The following is a 19,290-nucleotide window of genomic DNA, read 5'->3' as shown; positions in this document are numbered from 1 at the left end:
TTCCTACATCAAGATTTCCCAAACCCAAGTGCCTTAAGATGTTTCACTGTCATCCTTTGCTAGTGGTGGTCCTACCTTCCTGGAAATCCTCCCCTTTCCTTTCAACCATCCATATCTACCCATCCTCTAGGAACGAGCTCAAATCTCAGTGTATTCTTCAACAATATTCACTGCCTCCTGCTCTGTGCCAAGTTCCTCATCTTTAAAATCTCCCCCGACCACTCCAACTTGAATTCTCTGACCCTCTAGATCAGTTAGGATTTGATAAATTTTTGCTGTCATGTAATGTCTCCCTTTTTTAATTTTGAACTATTTTTTATACGTATATTTAATTTTCCATGTATTTTTCTTCCCAGTTAGCTTTATAAATCTCCTTGAAGGCATGGACTGTGCCATCTGAGTCTGTATCCTATTACAGTGCCCTAGGTATACTTGTGTGTTCTTGCTGTTTAATTATTACTAATAAGAGGTGATAATGTAAATTTTTAAAACATACAAATCAAATCTCTATATTTAGGATTTGTGCCCTTTCCTAGATGTATGATGTACTAGAATAAAAAAGCTTTTAAAAAATCAACTTTGGTTTATCAACAACCACAAAAGGCTCCAGGCAATGCTGGATTCTGTCCGCTCCAGCCGCACCCATCTGTTTCTGCAGTATTATGGGAGAAGTTGCTGGAGAGAGCCACATATTTTGTTATTGTGTAGCTCCTCTCAGAAGCCATTTACATTACCAACTTACTTCCGCTGATATTAAATGTTTACTTCCATCTCTCGCCGTTCTTGTGCAGGCCTATCACGACCCCATGTTGAAACTCTCCATAATGACAGAACAAGAGTTGAATCAAATTTTTGGAACACTGGACTCTCTAATTCCTCTACATGAAGGTATAATTTTGTTCCCAGAATGAGTTGTGACTTGTAGCCTTAATTGAGTTGTCTTGTACAAGTCATGGTTATGTAATAATGTGAGTAATTTACTTCCAGCCCTGTTCATATGTGAATGCCTAACAAAATAAGCTTTCTGTTTGTTTGTTTTTTTTCCCCAGAGCTCCTTAGTCAGCTTCGAGATGTTCGGAAGCCTGATGGCTCTACTGAACATGTTGGTTCCATCCTCGTGGGCTGGGTAAGAAAAGTTCTCTGGTCTTGATTGAAGATAAATTTCAATGATTTAAATGGGGTTTCATTTTAGCTAGACTTTTTTTGGTGGCAAACAGAAAAAATTAAAACAGCAAATTTGTAGTAAAATCTACCATTAGAGTTAGGCTTTATCTCTTCAAAGCATGGAAACAATTTTTTTTTTGCTATTATAAATTTACTGAATTTAAAGATAACATGACTTTTTTGCAAGGAAATAAAATAAAATTAGTTAATGTTCAATTCAGGCCAGTTATTAAGATAATTATCACCATTTCTATCCCCGTAAAAATGTAGGAACATATGCCTGTCCATCACCAGAGAAATCGCTTTTATTTAGGCTATCAAAAAACTCTCATGGTCAAATGTAGTTTCATAAACAAGGTAATAACTAAATGTTGTTAATGGTTAGCATATATCTAATCCTAAGTAACTTCATAGAAGGACTGGATGTCATGCTGACCTTCATCCCAATATAACTCCTTTCCTTTCCTAATTAAAGAAATCAGCTGTGACCGTAGATTAGGGGTTCCAAATTGATGGTCCTGGGCTGAATTTGTGTTTTACTGGGTGCATAAGGTGATTGTTCATTTATTTGATTTATTTTAGACAAGGCATGTACTCTATTTCGCCACAGCCCCCATCACTCCCTATTGTACACTTCTGTTTCCTTCTGTGAGTGCTTGAGTGGTCCACCCCACATCCAGGTATTTTTTCATTTGTTATGAAGCAGGTAGTGAAAGCAGATTACTTTGATGACTTCTTCCAGGCAGGATTAGGTCCCTCATCTCTCTGATCCACACGGTGATCCAGAAAAATAGACAGATAATGCCACAACGGTTAAATATTAGAGTCATTCTGCTATTTGGAGAGTATTGTAAAGGCTATAAATTCTACTCTCACCATGTGAATTGTCTTTATTCAGTTACATTTGTATTTGTAGTTTAACCTTCTAGGTCCTAATTTTGATGCTGATTTCTTATATTAACCTGTGCTTCTCAATTATTGCCTTGATTAAGAAACTTTGAGGGTTTCATGAGTTAGCTAGTTTTAGTTCAGGAGTCAATTTTAGCACTGAGGCTGAAATATCCCAAGAGTATTTGAAAGCCAAGTAATGTTCTAAGATGAATAATTTAGAAAATGTGCCTTAATATTTCAGGAGAGATCATTCATCTTAGAGCTTTGACTTTCATTTTATTATGAGATGTTTTAACTTCTTTAGCCCACAAAGAAATTTCTCGAAAGAGAGCCAGCTAGAGACAGAGAAGGTGTGATGAGGAGAGGGTGTGCCTCAGAGTGTCTTAAACTTCCTGAGTCTGGGGACTACTTTGATGGGAGTGAAGGGGCCCATGAGGCCACACTCCAGAATTAGCATGACTGCTCTGTTTCTGAAGAGGTGGCAATACAGAACTACATGGTTTCTTGGGCATCGTATACAAATTGTCAGTTCGTGCCAGGGCAAAAGTGTCGGCATTTGCCTTGTTGTTAATCTTTTTATGAAAGAAATGTTTGACACTTTTATTAGAAAATTGGGTTGATTTGGGGATAGCTTTTGCAGTCCTTTTCTGCACATACCCCAAGGAAGTGAGACCATGCCGGCCCATTGCTATCTGGACCCTTCAGACATCAAATGGGGTCTTGCAGCTTGAGGAGCAGCCTAAAATTAAACAACTGGCCCATTGTTACCAGACCTCATGAGAAACAGTCCTTATGTATCAGGCCTGATGAGCTGTTAAACGTTTTCCCTCTTTTAACTGCAGATGTGTCTGTGCGAGTGGGAACTGTAAACCGAGGGGTACATCTGTTTGAGTTCTGGTCTTTTTAACAGAACAAAATAAACATCTTACTGGACTTTGAATGAGTAAAGTCAGAGCCCATTTGACCCATGAGAAATTGATTTATTTCCTCCCAAAGGAAAAAGTGAAAAAAACAAACAAAAAAAAAACCCTTTTAAACCAGTGAGCCCCCAAAGTGGGATAGCCCTGGCCAGTTCCTTTGACCTTAGAATGAATCAATTACTTTTACTTTGAAGACCTCAAACAGAATGGTCGTTTTTTTTCAGGGAACCATCCTGGTTACTGAGGATCAATCTCTCTGATGGGTCAGTCTGCTCTCATAAGCCTCCCCCGTCACAAAGAAATACCTTCCCGAGTGACTTATCTTCATGCTAGCGTTTTTTCATGCTAACGTCATAAAATAATTTATAAGCCCTCCAAGGCAGCAAGTTCTCATGTTAATTTGGGTTCTAATTAAATTTTAATTCCAAAGAGAGAGGCATGGTACATGGGAGCAAAAATATAGATTTGTTCTGTCGTTTTTCACAATATCAGGGAGATAGAACTTCTTTAAAAAAAAAAGTGAGTTTCCCTTATACATTTTTTCCTGATAATCTATTTAAAGAGATGGTGAGTAGTTCAGAGATTTGGAGGGAGGAATGGGAAGAGAACACACTTCCAGCTGAGCAAATAGTTTTGCTTCTCTAAACTATGATTTTTTCAATAAAAATATTCTAGGGATAAATGATAATGATAGCTAGTACTTAACCAGGAGCCAAGCTCATGCTACACTTTTTATCTTCCTTGTCTTATTGAAGGAGAGGACAGTAGTATATGCATTTTGTAAGGAGAGAAACTACTAGTAACTGAGTTAGGTTATGAGCATGATTCTCCCTGGTTCCAGAGTCTGCCCTCTTAACCACTGTGTTATCGCCTCTCGTATTTTATATAAGTGTACGTGCATGTATTTGGGAACCAAGATATGTACATTCTTCATCCCCCTATCTAGTTATAGATCACTTGTGGTCTTTTCTAGCCAGTGGGCTAAACCAGATAGGCTTTCCGGTCATGCCCAGGAAATGAGCACCCTGTCAGGTGTGAACACAGGACCAGAGCCTGGTTGCCATGGCAGTAGGGGCGGCAGGATCACAGAGAGTCATGGCCCATTCATTGGAGAGCTGAGCAACAGTGTGGTCGGGGTTCCTCGCTAGTTTACATCCGATGGTTACTGCTGATTTGTTTCTTCATAATGAAAACACTGGGCATTTCCAGGTCTCTTTAAATGGTGAGGAAGTGGAAATGAAATTAAGAGGGCCTCAGGCTCATTTTAATTAACTATGAAAATCTAAATTACAAGCCACAATGCTATGTCTGGGGGGGAGGTGTGTATGTGTAAGTACGAATTATCATTCTATCAAGTACAAGGTTGAGGAAAGAATTTCTGCAGCTCTTAACTAACACAGATAGATATTTTTCATAACATGTAAGGAAGGTAGACATTTCCAGGCAATGTAAACTCAACAGTGAACTTTTTCAGCATTATTTCCTTGGTATCATTTTTTTGTTTTCAGTCACTGAGAAAATAACTTCAATAAAAGGTGTAGAAGGAGCAGCAGAATATTTAAACTTTGACCCATTGTTCAGATTTATTTTTAAGCCATGTTCCCAAGCCATCAAATATTACCTAATCTGGTAATCCATTAAACATTCACTTATTCGTTCATCTGAAATACAAGCTTTGCTGTATAGTATGCCCACTTTATAGTATGCAAAGTACTGAGGATGCAGAAATGAAAAACCCGCTTGCCACTGTTTTGCACTGCATTCCTCCAGAGAAGAAGTATCATGGTGAATGTGGCTTCCTAGTCCAAGGGAGAGAAGCATACAATGGGGCCATTGGCTGCATTTTAGTCCTCGCATAACTTTCTAGACGCTGACAGCCCATGCATTAGGATGCACCATCTTGGGTGCCATGAAGAGGGAGGAGTGGAAAAGGGAGGTGAGCAGCCCTTTCACTGAGTCTCTCACGCTGTGTTTGCACAATTTGACTGATGGGACATGTCAGAGAAATTAGTATTTTGCAGGAAGGGAGATAGTGGAGTTGAAGTGTTCCAAAATCTTGAAGCTTAAATTGTTCTTTGCATGGTATTGTGATGTTAACCATTAGGTAGAGCCAAGAATCATTTCTGGCCTGTCAGAACTAATTTAAAAGATTTTTCTGAACGCTTCCTGCATCTGATTTTTTACTAATTATCCTTTTGCTTCTTGGAGTTTCTTATGATTGGTCCACCTTGGAATCAGTTAACCTTAAGCTAATGTGGAGGGCTTGCACCAAGCCACGCAAAGGGATGGCTGTGGAGCCTGACTCCTTGCTGCTTTTCTTCTTCTTCTTTTTTTTTTTTCCTCAATGCCACTAAGTCTTCTAGATGAGTTTCTTACGAATAATTTTGAAAAAAATTCTCTCTATATATTTTGTTTAATAGGCTTTCCCCTCACCAGATACTTTTGGAAGTTTAGGAAAACGATGAACTGTATGCATATGCAATTATTTCAGTTCATTTCTAGCTTAGATTGGCAGAAATGCAACAAATTAGGATAGGGGTCTTAACAATCGAGGAAGTAAACATGCAACTAAGACAATTACTTTGTGCAAGCAAGCCAGAGCTTAAAACGACTGTCCATCATCTGCCATTTTGAAGACTCCACTGGTCTGTCTCCTCCCCCCATGCAGATAAAGGAATGTTGGCCAGGCCTGGAGACCATTTAGGTTTTGTTCAGTCCCAGTAAGCGATACTGGCTTGTAGCTTCAATTATTTTAACACCCCAACCCTCTTCTGATGTTCCTTTCTTAGCTGCCTTGTCTCAGCTCCTACGACAGTTACTGCAGCAATCAAGTAGCTGCCAAAGCTCTGCTGGACCACAAAAAACAAGATCATCGAGTCCAGGATTTCCTGCAGCGATGTTTAGAATCCCCTTTTAGCCGCAAACTAGATCTCTGGAATTTCCTCGATATTCCAAGAAGTCGCCTGGTAAAATACCCTCTGCTTCTTCGAGAAATCCTGAGACACACACCAAATGATAATCCAGATCAGCAACACCTGGAGGAAGCTGTAAGTTTGTCTGTTTCTCTCTTCCCTTGTTATTTTCTCCCCATAGTGGTAGAGGATTTGGTAAATGGGTGAGTGAAGGGTCCCTGGGTACAAGGGACTCAGGAATCTTGGGTTCCAGGTGTGGCTCTGCCACAAATCATGATTTTGCAAGTCACTTTTCCTCTCCCTGCCTCAGTTTCCTAACCTATGAAATGTAGTATTTGTGAAATGCACTCTAAGGTCCCTTTGATTCTAAAATTTGTTGATTTATATAGGTGACCCTGTAATCTGTTCGTTACTATTGCTGTGAGGATTAAAATCTCTGTGGAGATTTTACATTGAATATCTTTGTTTAGTTAGCAAATGGGAGTTGCCTTTTACCTTCGCCACAAAGCCCATTTTTGAAGTCAACACCTATTTAAGATTTAGTTCTCTTCAACCGATTGCAGTGGGGACCTAGGCCTACTCATCAGTGAATGTTTACTGAGTTTGGGGAAATATGGATTCTTCCCTAGCAGCAATAGAAAACCAGGAAAAATGGGGTTCATATCATGAGAATATTGCAAACTGTGAGCATTACCCCCAGAGAGCTCGGTTCTGATTGGGGTGCTCTGTAGGGCAGGCCGAGGAGAGGCAGACCAGGAGGAACAAGTGGCCTGAGCAAAGGTGTGAAGAAATGACAGCACAGGTCCTGCCTGGGGACTACTATGGATCTATGGCCTGAGAAAGCAGCAGGAGAGAAGACAGAGGATGGAAGTTCAGATCTGATTATACAGGGTTTCAAATATAAATTTGAGACATTTTTCCTTTTTTTCTAAGTAGTTGGGATTCAGGATTCAAATCCCAGCTCCATCGCTGACCAGCTATATAACCTTGGACATGTTAGTCTCCTCATCTGTAGGACAAGGGACTGAGGAAGAAGAGACTAGGGACAGGGAGGCAAGTTGGGAGGATGCTGCAGCGAGCGGTCCAGGTGTGCAGTCCTGGGAACCTGCTCATGGAGGTGACAGTGGGGATGGAGGCTAAGAAACCAATTCTCAGGGCCCGTTTTCTTACTGGATCTGGGGTAATGCATTCTGAGGTCCACTACAGAAAGAGGACATGCAGAGGTAAGCGGAAAATCGGAAGGCTTGAACCCGCTGAGCACTGCCTATGTCCTCCCAGAGAAGGGTTTCATAATAATAAGTAATAATAACAACAAGAACCACTGTAATACCTGCTGACAGTTCTCAAATACCTAGTAAAACAGCTTCATGTAATTGCCTTATAGATTATGTATCTCATTTAATCCTCATAGTAACCTACGAGGGGCTGTTCTTATTAGGACCGTTTTCCAGATGAGGTTTACAGGGCTAAAATTACTTGCCACGCCCAGAGCCAGCAAGTGATGGAGTTGCTGTCTGAACCCTGTCAGTGTAAACTGCAAATCTTGTGCCTTTCCCAGTTCTCTGTGATCCTATCCCATGGAACTGAAAGCCTAGCTGCTTTGAGTTCTGTGGTCTTTCAAATTACAGAAAGCTGTCTGGACACCAGGCTTTGTGGAGAGGCCTCACTGGTGCAGAGCTGGGCCAGGTGCCTCCGTGTAGGGTTAGAAAAGAATGAGAAAAGCCTCTCTCCTAACTCATGACGTGTTTGATGTGTCTGGCAGGCCGACACACACAGACCAGGCCCCCAGTCCAGCACGTTGGGGGATGCAGGCACTGGGGATGAGGCCCATCTCACTTCATCATGTCTGTTTTTATTACTGGGAAGACTGCAATAGACTTGCCTCCTCTCCATATTTTATCCCAGTGAGTGTGTGGTCTACAGGAATGAAAACAACAGGGAGCTCAAGCTAGTCTAAATAATTACTTTTTTGAAGCACACGAGCTTGCTTGGAGTTTTTATTGTAAAAATTTCTTCTCTGTAATATGCAGCATGCAAGAATAATGCTCTGTGTAAAAATACACCCAGTGGGCTAAAGTTTGAATTTAAAAACAGATAGAAAAGAATATGGTTGTGTGCAATATTAAAAGGATGCACCAGTTTTCCCTAGTGTGTAAAATGCGATGCCATTTTCAGAAGTAGACTATGTACCTAGTTATTGAGGTGGATTTGTGCATGAAACATGGTATACCTGCATTTGAAAATGTCTGCAGAGCAAGTCATTTACACAAGATAGGCACAGCAATTTTTTCCCCCTTCTTTTCAAAATCCTTGTGGCATTACCCCAGATGAGCAGAAATATTTAGCGCTGTACTCTTGGGTACATCGCGAATGTCTGATAAACATAAAACCCACAGTACCAATGTAGCTTGACTTATATGTTCCCTGAACAAATTTTCCACCTATGAAAAGAAAAAATATCAGAGAACTTTAAGTACATTGTTTCTACACCAACCATTCAGTCCTATGATTTAAATTTAAAGAAGGATCTTGCTTTTAATGCAATGGATAAACTACTACACCTTTATTAGAATATCTTAATAGTGTTTTGGAAGTTGATAGAAATTTCCCCCAAAAGAAAACTTCTTAAAAGAGGACTTTAGCTATTCAGACATTCCAGAGATCTAGTTGTTTAACATTTTAAATTTTCAGGATTGTTTCAGCCAGAAAATGATCCTGCAGACCATCTCTTTCCTTGGCCCGCCACTGTTCCCCAGCTCCTTTAAAAAAAAAAAAAATCACTGGAATCAATGGGAAGAACAGTCCTTCTTTTGATGGAACAACAATGAAGGCTGCTATTTTTGGTTCATGTCAGGAGCCTATGAGTAGATGATATTACCACACAAGGGACTAGACAGACAGGGCTTTCAGATTTCGCTTTGAGGATGATGACTCCAGCATATGTGGGCTTAATCCCTGTTCTGTTTGTTACCAGGTATCTCTCCCTTTGCCAGTCCCTTCCCTTCGGTTTGAATCCTGATGAGAGATGCAACAATAAATTTAATTTAAATGCACAGCTACCATGACTATTGGCAATCTGCTATATTTAACTTGATTCCTTGCTGCAATTCTGTAAAATAAATTCTTCTCAAGAACCAGTGCAGAGAGATTAGACTCATAATATACAAGTGGATAGAAATACAAAATAATATTTTTAATCAAGCAGACCCAGAGTTACTATTATAAATGTACACACAGAATATGGTGTAACACTGATCGTTTCCATTGTTTGTCTCTTTATACTTTTTCAAACACCAGAGAAAGAAGCACCATTTGAAAGTAGTCAAAGCTGCCTAAGAAACCACCGTGGCATTTAAGTTTATTAATCTTCATGTGATATGCCAGTTCTTCAGTTCCTGAGTTAAATTAGGAAATGAACACACACATCTTTAGGTCTGTAGTATATCTTCTTTTGGGTTTCCTGGATACTTGCCGGAAACTCAGAAAATTGACTCAAGTGCTGGTTAATTCCAGCTTCCCAGATGTACCTAATAATAATTAATTGATAAAATGAGTCACGGCAATTAATGCTAAGGTCTTTAAACACAAGGAAAAATATGGATTCTACAACATATTAAAAAAAGTAGTAAAGTAAGAGGATAAGGTAGACATGAAACAGTTGCTCAGTTACCTCCCACATATTTTAAACTTCTCGAGGATAGAGACCCTGTTTCATTTCTTTGAATGCCACCGTCTAATTTAACACTGAACAGATGCTCAACAAACATTAGTTGAATTAATTATAAAGATGAGTCATAGCTTTAGTAGTATATTTCTGTTTGTTTTTGAAAGTAATAATAAATAATCAGTCATCTTTGAAAACCAAGAGGGGAAAAAAGTGTTCTATGAATTACTTGTTTTGTGTTAACAAAACTCAGATTAATTTCACAGGACATATTTAACATTAGGTTGATATCAAAGGCCAGAAAGAGTCTTTTATGACAAAAGAGCCTATATTTTTAAAAATAAGGTGTTGGTTTTTTTAAAAAATTATCAAAGTAGAGCCACAACCAAATTTTGAGAAAAGAATAAATAATCTTGGAAACACTTAATAGCTACAAAAATGTACAGATTATACATCTGTCCATAGGACATAGTCACCAGATCTCAGCTCAGAGCTGTAATATCTTCTGTCAAATTTGCATGGAAGTGCCAAGTGATAACTGGGTAGAAGTTTTCATCCAGTTGCTTTGAGTAGGAGGTATCACTTTGCTAGCATGTGAAAAAGAATCACTTAACAGTCGTAGAATTCACCACCACTTTAACACATTACTAGATCTGGTAGCTTTTTGCTGAGTAAAGGCCTCTTTTAAAATCCTGCATTTGAAACTGGTTTGTTTTTCCATGAAATAAATGTGACAAAGAAGAGGCCTTATTAACATTTCTCCTCTGTTAAGTTCTTTTCAGTTAATACCACCACAAGGGAGATGGGCCTTTTGGTCTTTTGACTATTAGGGGACAGAGGACCATATTTAGGAAGCCATTACTTTACCTTTGATTGGTGTCTTTGAATTTTTACTCAACTAATTTCTTGTTCCTTTGTTTTCTAACTTTTAGATGTGTTAGCCATGTGACAGGACAACAAAATAAATGCCCACTGATCATGTCTCAGTGCTATACTCTTGTTGCATTTTGCATCATGTTGTATTAACAACATTGCATCCACCATTGCTATGAAATCCTTCTACCCCTAACTTACTTGTTCACATGTGCTATAGGCATGGGCAGGACTGAATATAGTTTTTAAGAAATGTGCCCTGTGGAGTTAAGTATTATGAGTCCTACACGTTGAAAGCTGTACCTTTTATTGCGTCCTCTCAGATAAAATTATGCATCAACATTAGTTTTATGTATAATACAAATATTTGTATATGTGTACAAATAAATATACGTGTGTATATGTATCTATGTATATGTGTATAGATGGATAGATAGATACAATATGTTAAAAAGCGTTTATTTATTTTTCCCTCTTCCCAAAACAGCAACTTAGGTAACAGCATCTCAGAGTTAGAGCCAGGTGTATGTTGGTGATCTTCTGGACTGAGCCCCTTGGATCTGTTGGTGTGGATGGTTTGCTCATTTTTCCGATACTTTCTTTTTTGTTTCCATAGATAAACATCATTCAGGGAATCGTGGCAGAAATCAACACCAAGACTGGGGAATCTGAATGCCGCTATTATAAAGAGCGGCTTCTTTACTTGGAGGAAGGCCAGAAAGACTCCCTGATTGACAGCTCGAGAGTGCTGTGTTGTCATGGCGAACTCAAGAACAACCGGGGCGTGGTGAGTGGTTACCCCCCTTCAGTGGTCTCATCCTGGGCCTCCCCCAACACTTAATCCACTTAATGCTGAGTTTCCTGTTACTATGCCTTCCCTGTCCAGGGTCACACTCTTTAGACAAAAATGGCTTTTTCAGTGTCTTTTATATCATAGAATCCCATATATATGGATATATATATAATTATATACATTTTATACATATTTATATATTATTAGTTATAATTTATAAATAATATATATTATAAATACATGTGTTTATAATTTATCTATTTTTTTAAATTTCACGTCCAGTACGTAGTTTTAAAGAATTTTGGAAACCCATATAGAGGTGCCAACTTTTTGTTTGATCATAATCTTCAAAAACAAATACAGAACAGTTATCTCCTCCCACTTTGATATCAGAAAATAACAGGTGATTTTAATAGGATGTTAAAAGTGTATGATCTCAGAGAAATAGCTCTTAAATTGAACGCATTTAGCTTTATGAGAAAGTCTTTTCCGTAGGATAAGGGCCTATTCTCTTTCTGTCCATCAGTCAAGGACTGAGATTCTCTAGTTGGATGTGGCTAGGGTGTTAAAGATGAACTCTGCATACTGCAGGCAGACCGATTTTTGAGAACAAAGATAGTAGTTGGGGTGAGAGGTTTATTTTAATTTTTTTTTTCCCCAGTAGAATTAGAGAAGCCATTATGAACAGACCTGTGTCAGGAAAAGAGCTCAATAGTTGGAGGGCACAAAGCAACTAAGAAGAGGAATCCTCAGTGAATATTCATAAATAAGGGATATTTTTTAAAGGTTTCCCAGATAATCTGAGTTCAAACTGCCGACCTTGGCTAGAGGATTGATTGCAGTAGAAACAGTATAAATATCTCTGATAATGTTTAGTATGTAAAACAATGACCAACACCTTCTCTCCTCCTCTCCCAAAGGAAAAGTTTCAACACATTCGTTCTACTACCTCCCCCCGTAAAAAGCCCTTAACTTGGTTATTTTGTGCTTTAATGTGTTTTTCAATTATTTTAAATGCATAATCATTTTGGTAAACATAAAATCTCACTCCTCAGTGCCCCCTGCCCCCATCCCCATGCAGAACTACCAGCCAACATTTGGTTGAGGTTTAGTTTGTACAGTTTTGGCATGCATGTGTGTTTCTGTCTGTCTGTCTGTCTGTCTGTGGTGAGGTAGAGGTGAGGGACTCACAAGTCTCATTTCTCCCAAATATAAAATTATCTGATACTGCCGAATGTGGCTTCCCCTGACCCAAATCAAGATTCTAGATGGGTGAAAATGGTGAAGGGGAATAAGAAGTACAGACTTCCAGTTATAAAATGATTAAATCACAGGGATATAATGTACAGCACAGGGAATATAGTCAATAATATCATAGTAACTTTGTATGGTGACAGATGGTTACTAGACTTGTTATGGTGATCACATTCTAGGGTATATAATTACCAATCTATGTTGCACACCTGAAACTAATATAATATTGTATGTCAACTATACTTTAATAAAAAAGGAAGATATTACTAGGAACACGTTTATGCCAATAAATTTGAAAATTTATTTGAAAAACTGACTCAAGAAGTAAAAGAAAAATATTACTGTTCTAGAACCAAAAACAAACAAACAAAAAAGATTCTAATGTGAGTTTCTACCCCTATTCTTCTGGCTTCCTCTTTGAGACTCCTGGGTTGACAAACCCACATATTTACTGGAAAACCAGAACCCAGCTGCAAAGTTATGCATCTTTTCACTTCAATTGCTAAGCATTTCCAAACAGTGAGAAAGGTCTGGCATTTGGAATTGAATGGAGCCAATTTATCCCCGCTCCACCCAGCAAAATCGCTTTCATGATGTGGTTTGACACAAGCCTTTATTTTTCAGATTTTCTTTTTGCCCACAACACACACATCAGTAGTCAGCCTTTTAAGCTCAACCTCTTCAGAGAACTGAGGTTCTGATGAACTTAACTGAGAAGGACAACTTTTTTGATCTTCTTTCCTTGTGGCTAAGGCAGCATGCTCTGGTTTCCTCAGGAATGGGCCGCGTTCCGTGTTGTATAGCCCGGATGAAGCTGATAATCAGCTCTGTGGTCGAAGGGACAAGTGTTTTTGGGGGTTTGGGGAAGCAAAGATGAATGTTAGGCTTTGATAAACCAGTTGTATCTTTTATAGACTATTGTTCATTTTGATCTCTTAAAAGTATGTCGGGTAACATAAACCCAAGCCAGGGAGGTACTAACTTTTTTTCCCTCATTACCCCCTTCATTCTAGTCCTCTTTCTCATTTTTTCTTATGGTAGCCGGAGTCTGTGTATGTCTGCACAGGTTGTGAATTGCAATATGAATAACGCCCCTGGAGTTGGCAGTCATGGCTGCAGGTGTCTGTAGACAGAAAGGCCTTCTCCAGGGGGCCCTAGGAAGGCGCTGCTCTAGGAAAGGCAATGGATGCATCTGAAAATTGCCTCTAACTTGGCCAACTTCTGTTCTCTTGGAGGTAGATTTGAGCCTAGAAGTTTATAATCAAGTGTGAATTCTGTACCTGAACAATAATCAACTATTCACTAAAGAAATCCTATGGATTCTTCTCTTCTAGAAACTGCATGTTTTCCTGTTCCAAGAAGTGCTTGTGATCACTCGAGCTGTCACCCACAACGAGCAGCTCTGCTACCAGTTATACCGACAGCCGATCCCTGTGAAGGACCTCCTCCTGGAAGACCTGCAAGATGGAGAAGTGAGGCTGGGTGGCTCTCTGCGAGGGGCATTCAGCAACAATGAGAGAAGTACGGATGACTACTTGTGTTGAACCCTTGGATGTTTTTGGCAATGGTGGTTCAAAGGGAGTGGCTGGCTGGTGAATAGAAGAGCTATGGCCTTGGAGTCAAAATGAATTCCAGTCCTATCTCATCACTTACTGATTGTAACTTTGTTTAATCTCTGTGAACCTCAGTTTTTCATCTGCAAAGTGGGGATGTACATATACCTACTTCATAAGGTTTTATAAAGCTTAAGTAAGATACTGCAAGTGAACTTATCTGCACATAACTGGTGCTCCTGAAGCTCCCTTTCTCTGTCTCTTTCTGTTAGATGAAAGCATGCTTAGGGTGGCTAGATGGCTCAGTTGGTTAGAGCACGAGCTGTGAAAAACAGGGTTGCCAGTTCGATTCCCACATGGGCCAGTGAGCTGTGCCCTCCACAACTAGATTGAAGACAACGAGCTGCCGCTGAGCTTCCAGAGGGGCGGCCGGATGGCTCAGTTGGTTAGAGCGTGAGCTCTTAACAAGGTTGCCGGTTCAATTCCCACATGGGATGGTGGGCTGTGCCCCCTGCAACTAAAGATTGAAAACGGCAACTGGACTTGGAGCTGATCTGTGCCCTCCACAACTAGATTGAAGGACAACGAGTTGGAGCTGATGAGCCTGTTCCCCAATATTCCCCAATAAATCTAAAAAAAAAAAAGCATGGTTAATACCAAATATGTAGACACCATTTACGTAATAGTGGCTTTTTTAGTTGAGCTGTCAGACTTGTCTCTAAAGAGATGTAAGAATGGTCAAGTGGGTTGAGGGTTCATCTGTAATTACTCAAATGGACTGCTCTAACTTGAGACTGAATAAACAAAGGAATTAACCAAGAGAAGCTAAGATAGCAATGTCTATTGAGTATCTCCTGGGTGTTAAGCCCTGTTCTAGGCACTAGTACACACCGGTGAACCAAACAGTTGAATTCCTTGCCCCTGTGGAGCTTACATTGTGATGGAGGAGGTGGATGAGAAACAAACAAATATTTTGGGTGCTGTTAAGAAAACAAAAACCAAGTAAGGGAATAGATGGGCATAGCAGTAGGAGATCTGTTTTAGATGAAATGGCCAGGGAAATCTTCTTTGACAAAGTGACATTTGAGCCCTTGAGTTAACATTGGTATCATATTGTCAAAGTAATTAATATGTACCACCTCATACTTGCTCATCAGTCTCTCCACTCTAGTGATGGTGTAATAGTAACATATTTCTTGCATACTGACTTGTGCCAGGCATTGTATAATGACTTACATGTCACATTTATCCCTCATAATAATCTTATAATTATCACATTTTCCCCTCATAATAACCTTATGAGGTAGGTTCTCTTTGTTTCCCCCAATTTATAAATATGGAAACTGAGACATAGAGGAGTTGAGGTGCTTGCCCAAGAGCAAAGATTGGAGCCTGAATTTATTGAAGTGGTGGTTCCCAGTCTGTTGGCTGCAGGGATCGTGCAAGGGAACTGACCGAACCAAGCATGGCATGTGGCATGTGGGGCCCATTAAATGCCAATTGATGTTGTTGTTGTTATTAAACAAAATGCCTTCCATATTGTGCACTACGATTTTTTAAATGCATGTAACTCCCGTTGAAGTAATTAAAATATCATTTCATTTTTAAATGAAACCAAATTTATAACAGCTCTGTCATTGCATATCTTCTCAATCATTGGATACTAAATGAAAAGGTACTGTCGTGTGGAGGGCCGTGGGCATGTTTGATTTTACAAAGAGCTTCTTAAACTTGAAAAAAATCTCTAACTTGAGGAAATTGTTGAAATTACAGATTATCAGGCACATCGTAGACCCATTGAATCCAAATCTCTAAGGGAAGGGCACAGGCATCTATATTTTTGACAAGCTCCTTAGGACATTTTGATATGCAGCCAGGTTTGGTAACCAGTACTCTGAGGTCCCCTGAAACATGAGACTTAGTTGTTCTGGGCTGAGATCCATTTGCTGGTTTCTGAAGGCACCTGAGAGCTAGACCTGTGTCAATTCTGGTTGATCGATGGTGGCTGCAGGTTACCACTGAGCCGTGTCCTAGGTCAGTGGGACACACTTTATAATCGATTAGTGATGTCTGCCATGGGTACTAGCGGTTAGTGTCACTACATGGCTTATCTTTAGCCTGGGGAAATATCTGTCCATTGACCATTTTCTTCATGTGTTTTTCATTTTTAGTTAAAAACTTCTTCAGAGTAAGTTTCAAAAATGGATCCCAAAGTCAGACCCACTCACTACAAGCCAATGACACCTTCAATAAACAGCAGTGGCTCAACTGTATTCGTCAAGCCAAAGAAACAGTCCTGTGTGCTGTTGGACAGGCTGGGGTTCTTGACTCTGACGGACCGTTCCTGAATCCTGCCACCGGGAGCAGGGAGCTACAGGGAGAAACAAAACTTGAGCAGATGGACCAATCGGACAGTGAATCAGACTGTAGTATGGACACAAGTGAGATCAGCCTTGACTGTGAGCACATGGAACAGACAGACTCTTCCTGTGGGAACAGCAGGCACGTGGAAAGCAGCGTCTGACAGAAGCACGTACTTCCTGGAAGTAGCCCTGTGTCTTATCCTGTACAGTGTTTGCATTCCACACATGGAACAGTTTGGAAAAGCACTTTTTAATACTTTTGTGACCATGTTGACCCAGTCTCTTGTATCTGTACCTTTGTCCCTAGTACTGTAACTGCCAATCTGTCTGTGTAAGCTGGAATCGGTGGCAACTGTTATCCTATGTTGTATTTCACAAGTGTCTGGATGGATGGAGAGGTACTTGAACAAGTTTTTTTTCAAATGTCCTGCTGGATTTTATAAAATAGAAAAAAAAAATCTCTGAACTACTGTTTCATGTAGATTGCTTAAAGAGTTCTTCCATGTTTCTAGCTCTTTGACATGGAAGCTGAAGACACAGAATTTAAAGAACCTTGCAGACAGGGCATGAGGAAGTCATTCGTGTATCATGATGACATTTGAAAGAAAACTGGGAAAGATAAATCCTTGCAACGAACTTAGTTCGATGTTATCTAATCAGAAAGCACGTAAACATCCCTGGAGATTCTTGAGGCCTAATTTTGCAAAGGAAGAAGCACTCTCTTGACCTTGCAATGTCATCCAGCATAAATTTGATGCAATAATCTACTAAGACATAAAATAAGAGTCTTACCTTAAAAGGACCAGCACAAAAGCAGCTGTCAGCTCTGAATCTTGAACTGAAATGTGCATTGCACCAGGGGGGCTCTGTCATAGTTGTTGGCTTGCCTCAGAGAGCCATTTCTTGCCTAAAACACGAGAATAGAATTCAAAGGACCTGGAAAACCCTGACAGGATAACAAGAAAGCCCATCTGCATTTTGTTTCATCTGCTGATGTCTACTCATATTTTAGAGCATGAATAGAGAGATGAGGAAAAGAGACTGAAACCGAGTCAGTGACTGTTTACAGAAACATGCGAGAAGAATTTGGAAGAAGTACTTCCTTGTGACCTGATGTGAGAAACATTAAAAGAGAAAAGCAAGGTCCAATGCCCTTCTGGAAAAATCCAGAGCTTTGGGTTGTCCTGCTCTACTTTTGGGTCCTGAGTTTGCTGTCTCCGGCTCTGTGCTGCGATCAGAATCATAATTACATTCTTCAGAGGCCAACTTAATTAACTCTATGACTAATTAGGATCAGTTAGCCAAACTAGTAACCTCTTTGTCCAGCCCTGATTTACAGTGCAGGGTGGGTCACAGATCTTTAAAAAAGTTAACTGAATACACAGAAAAGCTCCCTGTGAGTGTAAATATTAAGGATGACCTGTGCAAAATTATACCCACACCAGCACTAGTAGTAATGATTCTAAATTATTGCCAAAACAAGTTTTTTTAATCTTCTGTGTCTTTCAAGTTTACAGAAAGGAAAGCAGTAAATACTATGCTGTCATTTTATTATGTACATCTATCACGTGCATTCAGAGAAGCTGTGTGACAAGATTTATCAATATAAACACAAGGTATATTACTTATTTTTCAAAAACAAAAAAATACTGTGGTCAATTTTACCCTGTAAACATATTTCTGTATTTATAGATTTTAAACATGGTGATTTTTTTTCTATTTCAAGTTTATTTAAATCTGCTTGTTTCTCAAGTTCTTATTGATTTAGTGAGTGAATGAACCTGCTGCAGAGAGAAGCAGAGAAAAGTTGTTCGATGATGGGGAAAAGAATGAATCATTCTTTGCAGGAGCCATTGGCCACTTTAGCCAGTGTGTGGAGAAAAAAGGTCTGTCGAGTGCTGGCCTATCGGAAGAAAGTCAATGAATGTTTTGATGAAATGAATGTTTTTGTATAATGGCCTTAAACTTTTCTGAAAGCATTTCAAATAAATGACATTAAAATGTTGTCCTCTTTGTGTCCAGTATATGCCCTACAAATGTCGAATTTCAACTATCTTCCTGGGAGGTTCTTTGCAAAATTTTTGCTTGTGCTTAAATACAAACTTTAAAATAGGACATTTATTCATTTTTATTAACTATATCATGAATCTATACTATGTGTCAAGTGATGTCATAATTGTTATAGAAAAGTGTTAGGTCTCACTGCTAGTATAGGTGACTGTTGATGAACTTGACACTACATAATACAAGGCAAATTTCACTTTGAAATTCTTACGGGATTCTCAGGCCACATTTTCTTTAAATAAAATAGTAAGTTTTATTCCCCCAAAGAGTAGTTTTAAGATGAAAAGGCTAAATAGTTTTAAGCTATTGGTAGGCAATTCTCAGTAGCATGTTAGCCCAATAAGGCTGGTAGTTTTATCTGTATATTAAGCTCTCACCATTTTCTTTAACATACTGTTAATTCCAAGCTCAGTCAAGATATTCACATAAATAAATGTAAGTCCAATTTTTTTCCCAAATGAGAACTCAACACTTCCTTGTTCTTAACGTCTTTCTCCTCCTTCTTTTTCATCTTCTGTCCTTCTTCTCACTGCCACTTTGGATATGCCTTCCACTTCACTCCCGTGGTTGTACTGACTTTGATACTAGACAGTGTTATCTGTACTAGGATATTAGAAAACATTTGTACTGACATTTGTGGGTTAGTACAAATGACTGAGGGCTCAATGATTTTCTTCAGCCTACTTTCAAGATGTTATTTGACACACAACTAAATGTAAGCATCCCCGTCTAAACGAAAAGTCATAAGCAAGGAAAAGAGCCATAACTAGCAATTTTGTGCAAAATTAGAGTGTGGTTCCAGCTTCTGGGTTGTGGTCACTACCACCGACTGCTTTTGT

General features: G+C 39.3%; 1 protein-coding gene across 7 annotated transcripts in view; it reads left to right on the top strand.

The window, feature by feature from the left end:
- The window catches only part of ARHGEF3 (Rho guanine nucleotide exchange factor 3), a 285,970-nt gene extending 267,585 nt beyond the window's left edge, over positions 1–18,385 (top strand). For 6 of the 7 annotated variants that reach the window (XM_033132821.1, XM_033132820.1, XM_033132822.1 and 3 more), the window contains 6 exons: positions 792–888; positions 1,050–1,126; positions 5,765–6,022; positions 11,041–11,211; positions 13,806–13,992; positions 16,196–18,383. In XM_033132821.1, the coding sequence (XP_032988712.1) occupies positions 792–888; positions 1,050–1,126; positions 5,765–6,022; positions 11,041–11,211; positions 13,806–13,992; positions 16,196–16,548 (1,143 nt within the window). In that variant the 3' untranslated portion in view covers positions 16,549–18,383. Of the gene's footprint in view, positions 1–791; positions 889–1,049; positions 1,127–5,764; positions 6,023–11,040; positions 11,212–13,805; positions 13,993–16,195 lie in introns of all 7 variants that reach the window. The other variant, XM_033132825.1, reaches the window with a different exon arrangement.
- Positions 18,386–19,290: the final 905 nt, after the last annotated feature.

Source organism: Rhinolophus ferrumequinum, chromosome 17 (assembly GCF_004115265.2).
Source record: "Rhinolophus ferrumequinum isolate MPI-CBG mRhiFer1 chromosome 17, mRhiFer1_v1.p, whole genome shotgun sequence".
In the NCBI taxonomy this organism is placed as follows: Eukaryota; Metazoa; Chordata; class Mammalia; order Chiroptera; family Rhinolophidae; genus Rhinolophus; species Rhinolophus ferrumequinum.
This window is presented reverse-complemented; position numbering and strand designations above follow the sequence as displayed.